At 39.6% G+C, this 13,158-nt stretch overlaps 1 protein-coding gene across 1 annotated transcript; it reads left to right on the plus strand.

The window, feature by feature from the left end:
* Positions 1-9,423: 9,423 nt before the first annotated feature.
* On the plus strand, positions 9,424-10,098 carry LOC111404635 (uncharacterized mitochondrial protein AtMg00810-like). The gene is made up of 2 exons (XM_023033417.1): positions 9,424-9,554; positions 9,627-10,098. Exons 1-2 carry the CDS (start codon positions 9,424-9,426, stop codon positions 10,096-10,098), a joined length of 603 nt encoding a protein of 200 aa, XP_022889185.1.
* The last annotated feature ends 3,060 nt before the right edge of the window (positions 10,099-13,158 follow it).

Genomic DNA, 13,158 nt, shown 5'->3' on the forward strand with positions numbered 1-13,158 from the left:
AGATGCATAGCATAAGCATCCAAACACTCTTAAGTGGGAATATGATGGTTTTATGTTCAGGAGAAGCTCGTAAGGTGTCTTTTTAGAGAGTTTGGATGAAGGAATTCTGTTTATAAGGTACGTGGCTATGAGAATGGAGTCACCCCAAAACTGGTTTGGAAGATTGGCTTGAAACATCAAAGATCTGGCTACATTAAGAAGATGTTGGTGTTTTCGTTCAACCACCCCATTTTGCTGTGGGGTTTCAACACAACTGAGTTGGTGAATGATGCCTTTGGATTGGTAAAAGTCTGCCATATGGAATTCTGGTCCATTATCTGATCTAATCTTTCTTATTTTGGTGTTGAATTGTGTGAGGATCAGATTATAGAAGGATGCGATGATGTTCCTGGTTTGAGATTTGTTGTTAATGAGGAATGTCCATGTAGTCCTACTATAATCATCTACAATAGTAACAAAGTACTTGGAACCATCAATAGAAGGATAGTGAAAAGGTCCCCATATGTCAACATGAATTAGTTCAAAGATACTGCTGGATACATGTGTACTAATAGGAAAAGGTAATACATGCTATTTAGCAAGTGGGCAGACAGTACAACGAAAGTTCGATTCACTAAGTACTTCTGGTACAGTTTTGTTGATAATAGAGATTCTAGAGCTAGGAACATGACCTAATCTACTATGCCAAAGGTCAAAGGAATGACTGTAAGCAGTATTGGCAGTAGGTTCAGATGTATTGGACAGTGAAGTGTGATGTTGTTGTTGAGATGGTTGAAGCTGTAAGTGGTAGAGGCCACCATCAATTTTCCCTATCCCAGTCGTCTTCCAAGATAAAAGGTCATGAATAAAACAATAAGCAAATATGAAGATCAAACAACAATGGTGAACTGAGACCAACTTACTGGCAGATATGAGATTAAAAGTAAAACATGGAACACAGAGAACATTTGTCAAAGTAAGGTCACTTGAAAGCTGAACTGTCCCTATATGTGTAACCGCTGCAACATGACCATTAGGCAACTTGACATTCCCATTAATGGTAGCTGTGATGGTGGTAAGTTGTTGGACAGAACAAACAATGTGGTCTGTCGCACCAGTATCGATTATCCAAGTGCTCTTGGTGTATGTGTAAGCAGAACATGCTAGGCTACTACCTGAGAAGGATGATGCTGAAGGCATTGTTGGAGATTGAGTTGATGTGACTTGCAGGTCCCCAACATGGTTTACAAAACTAGTGGTAATTGGAGTGGTGGTAGTGGTGACAGGTGAAGGCATGAAAGCTTCAAGTTGAGGCCTCAGCATTGAGATGATCTGTTGACATTGATCTGGAGTGATATTAATGTTGCTGAGGCTGCTTAGAGTTTCAGAACTGTTTGATGCAACAACTTGGTGAGCTGATGCATTTTCAGGGAACCTCTTAGCTAGACGATGTCCTGGAGGATATCCATTGAGTTTGTAGCACTTATCCCTTTTGTGACCAGTGAGGCCACAGTAACTACAGATAGGCCTGTCCTTCCTTTGTCCAGAATTGCTGCTACTTGTGTTTTTAATGAGATGTTGCTGATTACCAAAACAGTGGCTAGCAAAAGCAGCAGACTCCACCTTTTGGTGTAGAGATGTCACCTGCCTTTGCTTTTCTTCTTGAGAAACTAGAGCAAAGACACGACTCAGAGAGGGAATTGGGTCCATGAGAAGGATTTGGCTTCTAACAGCAGTGTAGGAATCGTCTAATCCCATCAGAAATTGCATCACCTGATCATCAGAGTGATGGGGATTATGGTGTTGTGGTCTGTAATGAGCCAATTCTTCCCAGAGTCCCTTCAATCTGTTGAAGTAGGAGCCAAGGGATCCATTGTTCTGTGAAATTGAAGAAATCAATTTCTGCAGCTGGTAAATGCGAGGGCCATTGCTTTGATTGTATCTATCATACAGTTCAAGCCAGATGTCTCGTGCTGAATCTTTATGCATGACACTGGGATAGAGTTCCTTGGGGATTGAGTTGATTATCCATGCAGACACCATGTGATTACACCTTCTCCATGGGACATATAATGGATCACTGGGATCTGGCTTAGAGATTGAGCCATCAATGAAACCTTCTTTATTTTTGACACTTAAGGCCATAGTTACTGCTTTACTCCAAGTGGAGTAGTTTTCATCAGAGAGGACGACAGAGATGAGTTGGGCACCGGTGTTCTCGCCATAGTGGAAATAGTATGGGCTGTTAGGATCATCAACGACTCGAAAATTCATCTGCCCATGAATGGCAGGACCACCAGCAGGATTCTCTAAGCTGGAGATGGGATGTTGAACATCTCCCGGAATTGCAGAACCTGCGTGAATCTCTGAGGCGGCTTGATGATTGGTAGCCATGATTGGAAGAGAGAGCTAGATATGCTCTGATACCATAACAAAATTTGAAAACCAGAATTGCTGAAGCAAGAGAATACGTGATGGTGAATTTTCTCTTCACAATCTGATCAATCTTTACAAGTGTATATATAGGATGTAGCTCTAACTAACTAACAAAATTAAAGATGTACAAGGGAAACAGAAAGAATAAAATGCTAACAAATCTGCCATGTCAGCAGCTATACAACAGAAAGGAATCTAAATTATATTCAATAATACTCGTCTTACTTGTATTAAGTGATGAATGGTTCTATAAATGAGAGTTCTGGTTTTGGAAGGCTGATGTCAAAGAGTTTGTTGGATATGGCTCTTAAGCATATGGTGAGAACCCCATTTCTTGTATGCTAGAATTTAGTCATTACAACTTCTAATCTCTTCATGTGTTGTTGAGTCGCATGAATTTCAAAAAGACTTGAAGAATTCTCGTAAAAGTGGAGTGGTCACTGGAAGAAAATCCTGAACCATCAGAAACATATATCCAATTGTGCAAGTATGAAGCTATGAAAAGGCAAAAACATGGCGTGCTACGATAAGGAAAAAATGGCCTTGATAGAAAAAATTGCTCAATCAATATTGTGTAGATTTTCAATCATCTACATGTAAAGATTGTCTTTTTTTTCTCCCTTGCAATGTAATAGTTATGTTATTAGCTGTGGAAAATGGTCAGATGTAGAATTTAAGTTGTGGAAATGTATGGAAGACGATTAACAAATTCAAACGCTTTTTGATTCCAATGAATACTAAAGATTCAATGTAGTATATCGTAAACAATACAAATCTAAGAACAAAAGAGACTAACTCCTGTTTTTAAGCCAACTTATCAAATTGTTAGCAAAGAGATTCAAGAAATAAACTAAGCTATGTTTTTAATGAAATTGACAAAATATGGAAATGGAACTAAAGATTTGGAAATGACGAGTACATTCGAAGGTCGGGGATGAATTTTCTAGAGGCGCTAAAGGTTAGAACTAATTGTGCAAATTTTCACAAAATTAAAGAAAATTAAAGTCGATGGAATTATTTTAAAATGATGAAATATGTAAATCTTTAGTCCCCTCGATTAAACATCTATAGCAAACATTTTAATATTCAAGCACAGTAAGTGATACATTCATCCCCACCAAAAAGAATGAAGAGAAAGAGAGATGAAGGGGGTGAGAAATTTTGGTTGTCAAGGACAGTGTACCATGCACTGCAAATAACAAGACTCCATTTTCAGAGGTGGAATGAGACCATTAAAACATATTCATATGTGTGAGTGTATTTATGGCTACAAAATATAAAGTAATATTGAATCACTCTTCCTCCACACTCTCCGCACAGTCTCTGTACAGTGCGGAGTCTTCGAAAAAAAATTCTACGACAAGCTAAAAACATATCTATTTGCAAAGTGTTAGATTTTGTGTTGACTATTCTGTGAACAAAAGGGTAAAAGTGTAAATACTCAAAAGTTTGGGGTCAATTTATCAATTATTAATTATTAGGGGCCATTGTGCACATGTGTAAAATATGAGGGACTCAGTTGCAATTTTGGCAAAGTGTGCTAGGATTCGAGCTATTTTGGCAAAGTGTGCTAGGATTCGAGCTATGAAGTAGGGCAAGATGTGTCGTTTAAGTTTTGCTAGCTGCTCGCCAAGTGGTCACTCAAGCTACAAAAACAGAATGGTCGTCGCTCGCTTCTCGCCCCCACTTCACTCGAGCGAAAAAGCGTCGCTCGCTTGTCACTCGAGCGATAGTGTTACCCATAAAACCCTATTTACCGTTTTTTCGACATTTTGATCCGGCCAGAAATACCAAAAAGGCATATACATGAGAAAAGTTGGGCCGATTTCGTAATGTGCTTTCAAGGTATTGAAATTGAAGAAAACTCTCCTACACTTTAACTTTCTCATTCAACCTTATATTTGATTTGATCAATTACATGAAAAATATCAAATCAATATTCATCAAACACCACAACACAATCTTCTAGTGCCTTTATTGATTCTTGGAGATCGAGAAAGGAGATCGGAGTCCCGATCATTAGAGAACAGGCGGTTCTCTTGAATCCACAGGAGATAAACAAAATCAAGACTTGAGAATTGGTGTAGCACGCAATCCAGGAGGGCTAGGTGTCGGGAGTTTGTGCAGGATCACGCATTCCAGGAAGGCCTTAAGGAAACTATGGTCAGGATATCAGAAAAACCAGTGTAGGTTGAGTCTGGCTGATTGTAAATTTCATTTACGTTTATAGTGGATTCCTACTGGCTTGGGCCCGAAGTTTTATCCACATTGGGGTTTCTCCATTATCAAACAATTGTGTTATTTATCTTTCTACAATTAATTTATGACCGGTATTCAAACATAGGATAGTAAAGCATGTAAACTGATCTGGATAAATTAATTTTTGTGACGTGTTGCAATTATTAATTGATTGAAAAAGAAAATTCTGCATAAACACTTATTCACTCCCCTCTAGGTGTTGATTGGGTCGAACTACGATATTTCAAGTGGTATCAGAGCCAAAACTCGAGTCCTGATCCATTGTTGTCTAGATGAGTCAATCGCTATCTGTGCCTGCGTAGTTTGATGGAAGCAATTATGCCTACTGGAAGATTAGAATGCATGTTTTTCTTAAGTCCTTAGATGAACGTGTTTGGGTGAGTGTACAAAATGGTTGGAAACCTCCTTCTACAACTGTGTCAGGTGTTGTCAATCTAACTGATATTTCACTTTGGACTAAGGAAGAATTAACTGATTGCAATTAGAATAGCAAAGGATTTCATGCCTTGTTTATGTCCGTGTCTCTCGAAGAATTTAGGAGAGTATCAATGTGTGAAACTGTTAAAGAGGTATGGGACATTCTAGAGACTATGCATGAGGAAACTAAAACTGTAAAAAATTCAAAATTGCAAATGCTAACCTCAAGGTTTGAAGAAATCGGGATGAAGGATGATGAATCTTTTGATGAGTTCTATGCCAAATTGAATGACATTGTTAACTCTAGTTTCAACCTAGGTGAGAGGATTCCAGAGCCCAAAATTGTGAGGAAGGTTCTTAGATCTTTGCCCGAGAGATTTTGACCTAAAGTTACAGCTATTGAAGAAAGCAAGGATCTGGATACAATTAAGATAGAAGAACTCGTAGGATCCCTTCAAACCTATGAACTCACCATTTCACAACCAAGAAAAAACAAGTCCATAGCCCTGAACACTCTTAGGGAAGGGGAGTCTGAGACATCTGACATGGAAACTCTTAGAGATGAGGAGATTGCCTACTTTGTGAAAAAATTTCAAAAAGTCTTAAAGCGCAAAAAATGACCTCAAGAGAAAAGGAGAGGAGCCCCTAGTAAATTGCAAAGAGAGAAGGATGATAGATCAACTGCTGGGAACCCTAATAAGAAATTTGAAGGGGTTAGGTATCATGAGTGTCAGGGATTTGGGCACTCTAGAAATGAATGTCCTAGCTTTAAGAAAAGTCTAAAGAAGGGGAGTAGGAAGGCATTAATTGTGTCCTTGACTGATGATGATTCTAATTTAAGTGAACAAAGTGATTCCTCAAGCAGTGAGGAGGAAAGGGCTATATGACTTTTGTATCTACTGTCAAGAGCGAGTCAGACAAGGAAGTGAGAAGATTGAGGAGGAAGTGGAGAGTAATAAGTCCGGTGATGATTCGGAGGATGAAACGGATATACATAAGACTTATCAACTTCTGTTTAAGGAAAGTCTAAAGATCAAAAAGGTAAATAAAGCCCTATTTAAGAAGGTAGACGAGCTTGAGAGAGAGAAGGAGAAAATCACCTATGATCTTCAAGTCTCATCTAAGAATCTCAATAAGTTGAAGTGTGTTAATGAGAAATTAGAGGACAGGGTCAAGACATTGACCAGTGAATTAGAGAAATCCAACACTCAACTACAATCATTTGTGAGTGGAACTAAGAAACTAGACGATCTGTTAGGAATGAACAAACCAGCTGGAAATAAGCAAGGTCTAGGATTTGTGAAGAGTGATAGCAATGTGTCTAGTTTATCAAAGACCACATTTGTCCCCGCTTCCAACAGATCTAATGTTTCAACAAATCCAGAATCCAAAGATAAAAATTTTAATGGACTGAAGGCCATTAGAGCTCATAAGACCTCTACACCTAATTTTCATAATCATCACTCACGTACATTTGAACCTAGGTTCATACCCACTTGTCATCACTATGGTGCCTTAGGCCACACGAGACCTAGGTGTCGAAAGCTAGCAAATAGGAATCGAAGTCAGGATATCCCTAGTCAAGTTAACTTCCTTTCAAATCAGGTTAGCCACTTAACTGAGATGGTAACAAGGTTGACTAGGATCACCTCGACCTTGAGAAAAGTTTGGGTAAAGAAATTTGATGTGGGTGAATATACTGAGAATCTAAAATGTTTTGTTGCTCATGTTGTATATAAGGCACAAATTACATACATGTGGTATCATGATAGTGCTTATTCTAGAAACATGTGTGGTAACAAGGTCTTATTCTCTACCCTTGATGACTGCAATGGCGGTGTAGTTACATTTGGGGACGGAGCTACGGCACCCATCCGAGGTAAAGGCTCCATCACCATTGCTAGACTTCCTACAATATCCAATGTACTTTATGTAGATGGCCTTAAGTCCAACTTATTGAGCATTAGTTAAATCTGTGATGCTGACTATGAAGTGAGTTTTGTCCAAAAGAGATGCACTGTTTATGACGCTTCTGGTGGTGTTGTTCTTGAAGGTGTTAGAACATCTGATAACTGTTATGGAGTTCTTTCAAACTCGAACTGTGTATGCAGTAGTGCTAAAATTGATATGTCTGAACTTTGGCATCAAAGACTCGATCATGTTAACTACAGAAGTTTGTCTAAATTGGTCAAAAAGAAGATTGTCGATGGTTTACCTAAGATTGATCAAAGTGAGAATGCTGTGTGCAAGCCGTGTCAACAAGGAAAACAACTCAGGATAAACCATAAGCGAACCTTGAAAATCTTGACGAATAAACCCCTAAAACTTTTCCATATGGATTTAATGGGACCATCTAGGGTAAAGAGCCTAGGAGGCAAACGGTATATCCTGTTTGTGGTAGATGATTTTTCTAGATTCACCTGGATTGATCTGTTAAGAGAAAAATCTGAGATGGGTGATCTGGTTAAGTCCTTATACAAAAGACTCAAAGTTGAACAAAATCTTCCTAGTTCTAGGGTTCGAAGTAATCATGGAAAAGAATTTGAAAATTTCAATCTAGAAAACTTCTGCTTGGAGGAGGGGATTAAGCATGAGTTCTCCTCACCAATCACGCCACAGCAAAATAGAGTTGTTGAGGGGAAGAATGTAGTGCTTTAAGAAATGGCTAGAGCCATGCTTCATGACAAGGATCTAGCAATACATTTCTGGGGTGAAGCTATTAACATCGCGTGCCACATAATAAATAAGGTATACTTGAGACCGAAATCAGACAAGACTCCCTATGAGATCTGGAAAGGCAAGAAGCCTACTGTTAAATACTTTGGGGTGTTTGGCAGCAAATGTTACATTCTAAGAGATAGAGAGAATCTAGGCAAGTTTGATTCCAAAAATGATGATGGGATTTTTCTAGGATATTCTAAGAACAGTAGAGCATACCGAGTTTACAACTTGCGTACTCAGAGTGTCTTGGAATCTGTAAATGTTGTTATTGATGATGCCTTTACTGAGGGAGAGAGTACAGAAAATGGGGTTGACATAGAAGATCTAAGTGAAGATCAAGGAGCCACTGCTGAAAATAAAGAGCACCCAATCCCAAAATCTCCACGGTCCTCAGAAAACATATCTGAGCAGGGTCTACCAAATTGGGATCAGTCTAAGCTTCCTAGAGAACTATCTGCCAGGGTCAAATCTAATCATCCTAAGGTTAACATCATTGGGGATTTGGATGAAAGAATGAGGTTATGAAAGAGAGTTCTAAATAACCTAACATATACTAGTTATGTATCCCTGATTGAACCTAAGAAAGTAGAGGAAGCCCTTAGAGATGAATGCTGGGTGAATGCCATGCATGAGGAGCTTAATCAATTCGTTCGAAATAGTGTTTGGAATCTAGTTCCTAGGCCTGATGACTCTAATGTGATAGGTACTAAGTGGATTTTTAAGAACAAAATCGATGACCAAGGTACTATAACTAGAAATAAAGCTAGACTAGTTGCCCGGGGGTACACTCAGGTGGAAGGGGTAGATTTTGATGAGACTTTTGCCCCGGTTGCTCATCTTGAGTCCGTTCGTATTCTTCTTACGGTTGCATGTACCTTAGGGTTCAAGCTATATCAAATGGATGTCAAGAGTGCATTCTTGAATGGAATAGGAATACTCCAAGAAGAGGCATATGTTGAACAACCGAAAGGATTCATTGACCCTAAATTTCCTCATTGTGTCTGCAAGCTAAATAAAGCATTGTATGGTCTGAAACAAGCCCCTAAAGCTTGGTATGACAGACTCACCACTTATCTGGTTGAGCATGGCTTCTCCTGTGGTGGTGCTAACAGAACTTTATTCATTAGACATATTGAAGAAACTGCCCGGGGGTACACTCAGGTGGAAGGGGTAGATTTTGATGAGACTTTTGCCCCGGTTGCTCATCTTGAGTCCATTCGTATTCTTCTTACGGTTGCATGTACCTTAGGGTTCAAGCTATATCAAATGGATGTCAAGAGTGCATTCTTGAATGGAATACTCCAAGAAGAGGCGTATGTTGAACAGCCGAAAGGATTCATTGATCGTAAGTTTTCTCATTATGTCTACAAACTAAATAAAGCACTGTATGGTCTGAAACAAGCTTCTAGAGCTTGGTATGACAGACTTACCACTTACCTCGTTGAGCATGGGTTCTCACGAGATGGTGCTGACAGAACCATATTCATTAGACATATTGAAGAAACTATCGCTGTAGCTCAGATCTATATCGATGACATCATCTTTGGCTCTCCCATTGACTCTCTTGCTCTTGAATTTGTTGAATGCATAAAATAAGAATTTGAAATGAGCATGGTTGAGGAGCTAAGTTACTTCCTTGATCTTCAAGTAAAGCAAACTGATTGTGGGCTATTTGTCTCTCAATCAAAATATGTCAAAGACCTTGTGAAGAGATTTGGTTTGGACAGTAAGAAACACACAAGGTAACCCACAAGCACAAATGTTAAGTCAGGACATGATCCTACAAGTAAGAGTGTTGATCAGACTGTGTATAGGAGCATGATAGGCAGTTTACTTTACCTTATAGCTAGTAGACCTGACATAGCGTTTAGTGTTGGTGTATGTGCTAGATTTCAAGCTGATCCTAAGGAGTCTCATCTAAATGTAGTGAGGCGCATTATTAGATATGTCAATGGGACAGTAGATCATGGGATCTTATATTCCAGAGAGTCCAATCTAGAACTAGCCAACTATTCTGATGTCGATTGGGCCGGAAACGCCGACGATAGAAAAAGTACCTCGGGTGGATGTTTCTATGTTGGTTCTAATCTTGTCTCATGGATGAGTAAGAAACAAAACTCAATCTCCTTGTCCACAGCCAAGGCAGAATACATTGCAACTGGTAGCTATTGCACTCAACTGCTTTGGATAAAGCAAATGCTGAGTGACTATGAGATAAACCAGGGTATTATAACTGTTTTCTGTGACAATACTAGTGCTATCAACATATCAAAAAATCCGGTTTAGCATTCTAGGATCAAACACATTGACATTCGCCATCACTTTATTCAAGAGCTAGTTGAGTCCAATGTGATTTCTATTGAACACATCTCTACTGAAAATCAACTTGCCGATCTGTTCACTAAACCTCTAGATGGGTTTAGATTCGAATCACTTAGGAAGGTTGTTGGCATCTATGTTCTTCCCTGATCGTCTTCATAGATGCATGCATTCTTTTCTACATTCATTACGTTACCTCTGTGTGTTCATTTGCATTTTTTTTTTATAAATAAACAAAAAAAATAAAAATAACAATAATAATAAAATAATAATATTAAAAAAAGGGAGGATTGATCATCACATGTCATTTTGGCATTGTAGTTATTCCTTCGGAGTTGCAATTTGAAATCAAATGTGTATTCTACACATGATTAGTTTCTAATTCCCGTCACTTATCCTGAGTCTGTATGGAGTACTTAGTATATATCACTTCATATTATATTTGCACAACACACACTAGGACCGTGTGAGTGAGACTTGACCGCATGTGTAAGACTTGGGATGACTATCATCTGTCGTTGAGTAGACATTAGATTTGAATTGATCTTGAACTAGATGACCTAACTTCTGGTGTACCCCCGAGTGTTTCCACAGAGTATTTATTATATCACATCTTATACCTATCTTCGGAGCTTAGATAACTCGAGCAGTTAAGTTTGAGAGATTTCTCATAACCTGGTGCCCTAAAGCCAACTGGTTTGGAAGTCACCGACCTAACACTCGTTAAAGGGGTCTTCTTAGTAACTTAATAGAGATGGGATTACACGTAAGATAAAAAAAAAATTTTGAGGTCCTTAATGACAGCGGGAGAAAGAACATTTTTACACCATATTTTAACGAAGTATAGGTCCTAGTGGCATTAGATTTGACCTTCAAACATCTAAGTGTTGACTCCTACGTCGGTGATTTGGTTGTCTCTTCTCACAAATTTAAGGTTTTTAAGTCTTACTTGCTTGGAATGAGTGACACGTTTCACGAGGGGTCACATATACAATTTACTCCATCTGTACTTGGTCCCTGTGTGTGGGTAAACAGTTTCTAATCACCGTGCTTGCCGTATTTGTGATCTATTGCCTTTGATTGGACCAACTTGAGCGACAGCAAGACTTTTAATTTTCTCGCGCCTGTTCCATCTCATTTTTTTCATTTCTTCCCATCTCTCTCTCTCATTTTTTTCTCTCAAATCGACACTCTTTAGTCAATTTACCCTTGATTTCTCACATGTGGAGCTTCTATTCCCCTTCCTTGTGTGCATTCCTTGGTGATTCCTTCCTCCCTTTTGGTAAGTGCCTTGATTTTTCGTTTGGTTGTTGGTTATTTTTTGTTTTTCTTTTCGCCATTTGGTTCCTTTAGGCTTTGGTGTTTTTGGTGTGCTAGGTAGATGGTGTTATTATGGGTTGTTGGGTGTCTCTTGCATTATTACATTTGTAGCTTATCTTTCTTGTGCCTACAATGTGCTCGATGAAATGTCTCCTCACCATAGCCTTGCTTCTCTTACCCATTGTGTGCCATTTCTCATGTGTGATTGGTGTCTTAGATACTAAACATGTGAGTTAATTATTTATTTGATCTTATTTCCTATAACGTGATGTGCACTCTTCTCCTATTAAGTCATCAAACTTCACACCACTCACCTACCAAATCGGTGCTTACACTTCTCCATTATTGCATGTACTACGTTTGGAGGGTTGTTTGAAATAGGACTCATCAATTCTCCAAATATATTGGAAGTTTTTATGTGTGTCAAAATCTCATCTTGATCTTGTTTATGTCTAGTTCACGTCACTTATGTCTTGGTCATAGTTCTCGGGCTTGTGTGTGATTGCACTTTAGGGCTTGTATAGTCATGCATCTCCTTCACTTCGTTTTCCTTGGGGATTGATTTATCTTCTACATCTCGCATTGCAGATGGCACCCAAGAGGGCTAGGACCACAGCTCAGCTTGGTAGTGGATCGGGTTCGTTTAGTCGTTCTCGGTTCATTTCCTCTACTGCTCAAGAAGTCTTTGGGAGCTAGTTTTCCAGTCGTCCTATCCTAGTAGAGCGTGAGGTTACTCTATCCGACCTATTCCCTGATGTGGCAGCGATCTTTACTTCTCGAGGTTGGGAATCCTTGCTGATTGGGTTAAACCCCTCGCCTAGTCTTCTTGTTCAGGAGTTCTATGTAAACATCCATGACATTAGTGGTTCGTCCTTCTGGGTGTTCCTGCGGGATCAAACCCTTAGGATTTCACCTAATGTTATTTCCAATTCCATACATGTTTCCCCGATCATTTACCCCATTTACCCATATCTCTTGGCTGATTCTATTCCGATCGATTCTCTGGTTCGATCCACCTTGTTTAATAGCCCTTTGGGATGTGGGTCTGCGGCAATCCGCACTGATTCGCTCCCCACTGATAGGAAAATTTTGTTGCGTATTGTGTGTATAAATATGTGGCCTGTCTCTCACACTTCTTCCTTACCTATGGACAATGCGAGGTTTCTTTTTGCTTTACTGAATGGATATTCGATTGACCTACCTACCTTCATTTGCCAACACATTCTGCGTACCTTTTGCACTTCCGGTCATCGGATTGGTCTGCCTTATGCTTGCATGATCCACCGCTTGGTGACATCACTTGAGGTCTCACACTTGATGGAGTCTCACGACGAGTGCTTCATCCCATAGGGCACACTACCATCTCTCAAAGTAGGTCACATGTCACTTCTTCTGCCTCTGCATCTGTTCCTGCTGAGCCAGCTAAGCCTGTCGACTCGATAGTGCTCGCTGATCCTTTGGGTGATTTACTTGCTGATCTCTCAGCTATTCCTCTGCCTCCTTCTAAGATTCCTTCGTCGACTTCAGATATTCCCTCTTCTTCCACTTCCATTCCGCCACCCGACCAGCCTGCTCCGGCTACTGTTCCTGTTGATCCCACTGTCACACTTATGGGTCAGATGTTGATTCTCATTGAGCAGCAAGCCCGCATGATGGCTGACATTACTCAGTTACAAGTTGCTTCCTAGCATCATACTGCGAAGTTTG

This window comes from Olea europaea, chromosome 11 (genome assembly GCF_002742605.1).
Source record: "Olea europaea var. sylvestris chromosome 11, O_europaea_v1, whole genome shotgun sequence".
NCBI lineage: Eukaryota > Viridiplantae > Streptophyta > Magnoliopsida > Lamiales > Oleaceae > Olea > Olea europaea.

Excerpts from the sequence above, each read along its gene's own strand:
- LOC111404635 (XM_023033417.1), top strand. The coding sequence starts at position 9,424 with ATGGTTGAGGAGCTAAGTTACTTCCTTGATCTTCAAGTAAAGCAAACT. Across the intron at positions 9,555-9,626 it reads GACAGTAAGAAACACACAAG|GAGCATGATAGGCAGTTTAC; the intron begins GTAACCCACAAG and ends GACTGTGTATAG.